The 4899-nt window shown below is 48.2% G+C and overlaps 1 protein-coding gene across 1 annotated transcript in view; it reads right to left on the bottom strand.

Annotated features, from left to right (window-relative positions):
• Positions 1–3432: 3432 nt before the first annotated feature.
• RHBG (Rh family B glycoprotein) overlaps positions 3433–4899 on the bottom strand; it is a 12424-nt gene continuing 10957 nt past the window's right edge. Inside the window, exons 9-10 of the mRNA XM_006032610.3 lie at positions 4438–4511; positions 3433–4304 (exon numbers count right to left, since the gene is read on the bottom strand). Coding sequence (XP_006032672.1) covers positions 4224–4304; positions 4438–4511 — 155 coding nt within the window. The 3' untranslated portion in view covers positions 3433–4223. The remainder of the gene's footprint in view (positions 4305–4437; positions 4512–4899) is intronic.

Genomic DNA, 4899 nt, shown 5'->3' with positions numbered 1-4899 from the left:
CAGGATCCACTCTACCTAAGGTCCATGTTGCTCAGGGGTGACCCTACGATGTTACTCATTACTGAGAGGCCATGAGCTTGGGTGACTCAGATGGTGAATTGCAAGTGGGGAAGCTTGGGTTGCAGTCCTGGCTTGGCCACAGGCTGGTGGTTTGACCTTGGGCAGCTTCCCATTCTTTCTCTCCTCTGTCCTGTCTTTGCAGATCATCACATCTGCACCTGCCTCATGTGTGTGTATAGTGCCTGGAGCCACAGGGCTTTGTATACCACGCCTGTAGACAGCGAGTGCAACTAAATTGTGTGCAGTTGAATCCACATTTAGATAAATCACTTGCACATGCATCAAGGCCCTTCGTGACGCTGGGATCCCATGCATCAAAACTGCCCAGACACCCCCTGAGTGCTGTTGGCTGGAGGGCAGGAGGTGCTATGGGATGGCATTTTGCAGGTACCTTCAACCTGACTAGAAACTCTCAGAGGGATGTCTGCTCATGAGGCTTTCAATTCAGGTCAGGGGGAAGAGTGGGGCCTGCACTGAGACACCAACTTCTAACCTCCCCTCAAGCTCGAGGGTGTTTCAAAGGTGGTCAAGGGAAAACAGAGCTGGTTTGGGGGCTGAGCTGCATGAGTGGGGTGCAGGGATGTTACATTCAGTCTCCAGCCCTGCCACTGGCTATATGTGCAAGCTTCAAAGGCATTAACCTTCCCTTTTAACCACAGACTGTAATGATCACTTGTGTTGCATTGCATGAGAGACACAGACTTGAGTTTCCAGGACAAGAAGGACTTGGAAAAGGAGTGAAATGATGATTCTAAGCTCAGACTATAAGTCAATCGATCTTTCTCTTTCCTTTGCCTCCCAGCATGTGTGGGGTGTAGGATATGGGACCAGCTGGAGATGAGACAATCACAAATAGCATTGTCTTCCATCAAATCCCTCTTCTATTTGTTGCAGCATCTTAGCTCTGGTTGGGAATTTTTGTGTCAGAAAACTTCCAGGAGAAAAGTTCCCTTTAAAAAAAAAACCAAAAAAAAACCCCCATCAATTTTTTGCACAGGAAAATGTGCATTTAGCCAAAAAAGAAAAGTTAAAAAAAAAGAGAAATATTACTTTCTGTTAAGGGAAAAATGAATAACTTATTTATCCACTGGCAGACAAGGTTTTTTGGGTAGATGTGATATCTTTTATTAGACCAACTAAACAGTTGTAAAGGGGGATTTTTTTTCTTTATTCTTTCAAATCAAGGTGGGCATCTTTTGGGGATGGGGGAGCATGTGGTGTGCAAATCCCCAAAATCCTGAGAGTCTGGGATGGGGTCAAACCTGTGCGTTCCCATGATTTTGCCATGTCTAAGATGAGTGTTGTGAGGGCTGTTGCGAGAATTTGTTGCGTGTTTTGAAGAATCAAGAGGATGGTGGCTGCAAGGCCTGAGAAGAAAGGGGGGCTTTTGAGGAGGAAGGGGGAGGAAGAGAGGGTCGTCATCTGGCAGACAGGACCAAAGGATGGCACTTGGGCAGAGCAGGGGGCATAAGGATGGGAATGCGGAGAACAGACTCAATGGAGAGGAAGAAGGAGCTTAGCTAACGGGGCTGGGGACACCCCAGCTTGTGCCAGCCCTGGTGAGAGCTGCTGGCACCAGCTGGGCTCTCATCCAGCAAAAGCTGCCAGCAGCTCAGCTCCTCTGCATGCTTGAGAGGGAGCAAGTGAGGCCCCCAAGGAACAAAGTCCCCGTTGAGCAGCCAGGCGGTACCCGCAGCATCCTCCCTTCAGCACACACAGGCAGGGAGCCCCATCTAGCGGGGAATCCAACCAGCCCAGATCCCAGTAGAAGAAGAAAGAGGCATCCTCACCCCCATCCAGTCTGGATGGGAGCACTTGCTACCCAAACTCTTTGGCTGAAAAAAGAAAAAAAAGGGAGTTTTGCAGCAAAATTCAAGTGATTGGGATGGTTGGGGTGGTTTCATCAGGGATGATCCTGCCTTAAGCAGGGGGCTCCTCTAGATGTGATCTCATGAGGTCCCTTCCAGCCCTGTGATCTTAAGTTCATCCTTGCTCTGGAGAGATATTTTCAGGGCATTTTTGGTTAGAAAGTTGGAAATGGGAAACAGGTCCAGTCCTGGAGACAAAACCTGGAGGGACCGGGAGGATGATTTGCCCAAGGCGGAAATTATTTGGGTTCTTCAGGGCATTGTAAAAAATTGGCATCTGTGTAGCAGCATCCTCTGGTGGCTCAAAAATTAAGTACAACTTCATGGTGCTGTGAGATCTTGTAGCTGTTGCTTCCTGAATCCTTCATCTTCCAGCAACAGGGACCAAAATAGAAGCTTGATGCCTTTTGCCTGAATTAAAAATGTGTCTAATATTGTGGCACTTGGGGGTGGGATCTTTTTTCCACTGGAGAGGGGAAAAAATGGACGAAACCAAAGTTTGTATTGCAAGTTTTTATGCTAAATTCTGAGAGATTTCAAGCAACAGGATGTTTCTTCTCCAATGGAAATATTTCTCCTATTTCCCCCTCCTGGTGCCCACAGCACATTTATAGAATAACTCCCTGCAGTTTTCCTCCACGGACCCCAACATGTTGGTCACTGTTGTCACATCTTTTTATAGATAAGAAAAACTGGGGCTCCGAGGGGCATAAGTGAAGTGACTGGGATTACCCAGCAAGTCAGTGGCAGAGTTAAGAAGAGCATCCATAACCCCTGCCCTCCGCCTTCCTCCCTGCTTAGCAAAGAGCATCATCTCAGTGTTTCACAAGGAGGTGTTTACTTGTGGTTTTGCATAGCTCATTCTCTACTTGTAAATACCATTAGCAACCACATTGGACATGACATTTAAATAAAGAAGTAGGACCTAGCCTTTCAGCTTCGCTTTTTTGGAGACATGCAAGTTGGAGGACATGTACCAGTACAGTCAGAGCAGCACAGCCCACCCAGTGGGAACAGTCAGAGAAGGTGCAGTTATACAGGAGCCAGAAATAAGGTGTAGGCTTAGAAGGCATCTTTGTAGTGATGCAACTGTGCACTCTTGAGATGCTACTAACAGGGCTATCTCTTAAAACAAATCATCCCCCTCTCCTCCACCAGCCACATCACTGAGGTATATTCAGAATAGAAATCTGAGTGCAGAGCTTGATCTCAACTCTATTGCTACAGTCAGGATAGGGGGTAAAACACTCACTGTCGCACCCTACTGCCTTCGTGGCTGGGGCGTTTCTTGGTGCCCACATCACTCCTGTGTCCAGGCACAAAATGTCATGGTAGGAACAGCTGTAGAAGCCCAAAGGTGCTACCTGATACTATCATAAAATCACAGAAAATGAGGGTGGGAAGGGACCTCAGGAGGTCACATCCAGCCCACCCCCCTGCTCAAAGCAGGCCCAGCCCCAACTACATCATCCCAGCCAAGGCTTTGTCTAGCCAGGGCTTAAAAACCTCCAAGGATGGAGATGCCACTCTCTGGGTAACCTGTTCCAGTGCTTGACTGCCCTCCTAGTGAGAAAGTTTTTCCTAATATCTAACTTTGCTGCAACTTGAACTTCCCTTGCTGCAACTATGCCTCTGTGCTGGGTGCTTCAGGGATACAGGGTGAAACTGTCTTGCCTCAAAGAGTTTGCAATCCAGATCAGCGAGGTTGGGTTGATATCCTCGTGTGAAGGCAAGGGGAACCCATGGGTCTGTGACTGTGCAGACTGGGGGCAGTTATAGTAATACTGTGATTTGTACGTTGGTGCTAACAGAGGCATGGGTGCAGTTATTTTAGTTTGGCTATGTCTTGTTAAAAGCAGGTTCAAACATAGCAGCTCCAGATGAAGCTGCTCTTAAACAGAAGCAGGAGAATCCAGCTAGCTTGGATTCAGCTTGTCGTGCTGGGAGCCTGTATCAGAGTCAGGGGCTGAACCCACTTCTTCCTTTCCAGCGAGTGCATCTTGCTCTTGAAAGATGCTCTTTAAAGGTGCTTGTGACCTCAGCCCTAGGTTAGGCATAGATTACTCTTTCCTTGAATGAACAGAAATGTGAATGTGGCTGCAGTCCCCAGAGGAGGTGACACAGGGTGAAGATCTCATTCTGTCTCCCATTGTCCCAGGTCAGGCTGCAATGCTGTCCCAAAGTCAGACCAACCAGCCCCCAGCCAGCTGGGGAAGGCAAATGGCAGCATTGGAGAGAGAGAATCAGATGGGCTCAGACTGGGTCAAGTTTTGCTTGCCGGGCAGGTCCCTTCCATTAGGCATCTGTGCTCTTGTCTGGGTCATCCGGGGCTACATCCGACATGTGTCCGTAGCCATCGTGATGCGCTTCTGGGACCTGGACAAAGCCAAGGACATAGTAAGATGCCCTGAGACTACTAAGTGATGCTGTAATTGGTGGCCTGCATTTCATTTCATTTCATTGCAAGCTCCCCCAATGGTGCTTGGAAAAAGAAATATTGAGGACTCACCTCCCAGTAGATCTGATCTTCAAAGCACTGCGTGTCCGGGGGGGATGCCAGGAAGTTCATTTTCAGTATAGCACCTGGGAATGTAAAAAGGGGTAAAAAAGGGTTGCTCTCTTCTCTTCCCAGAAGCATTGACCCAGTGCAGCTGCAGAGCAGGTGCCCTGATCCTCTCAAAAAAAACTGCCTATTTGTGTTACCTGTTTGCTCTCAGGCATTTGAGCCACTTGTGGCCTTATTATAATTGAAACAGCAGCTCAGTTCCCAATGCCTTGGCTCACACTGGCATCTAGCGGCCAGACCAGGGCAGGCAGCGGTGGTTTATGGTTTATTTTATTTAGCTTATAGCTTCTGGGGGTAGGGATGGTTTTATTTTGTTCTGCATTTATACAGTACCTAGCACTAAGGGGCACAGGGCCACCACTGGCGCTTCGAGGTGCTGCTGCTAAACAAATGATGGCAGTTATA

The sequence above is a fragment of the Alligator sinensis genome, unplaced genomic scaffold, assembly GCF_000455745.1.
Source record: "Alligator sinensis unplaced genomic scaffold, ASM45574v1 scaffold811_1, whole genome shotgun sequence".
Classification (NCBI taxonomy): domain Eukaryota; kingdom Metazoa; phylum Chordata; order Crocodylia; family Alligatoridae; genus Alligator; species Alligator sinensis.
The sequence above is the reverse complement of the archived record's forward strand: the minus strand, read 5'-3'. Positions and strand labels throughout refer to the sequence as shown.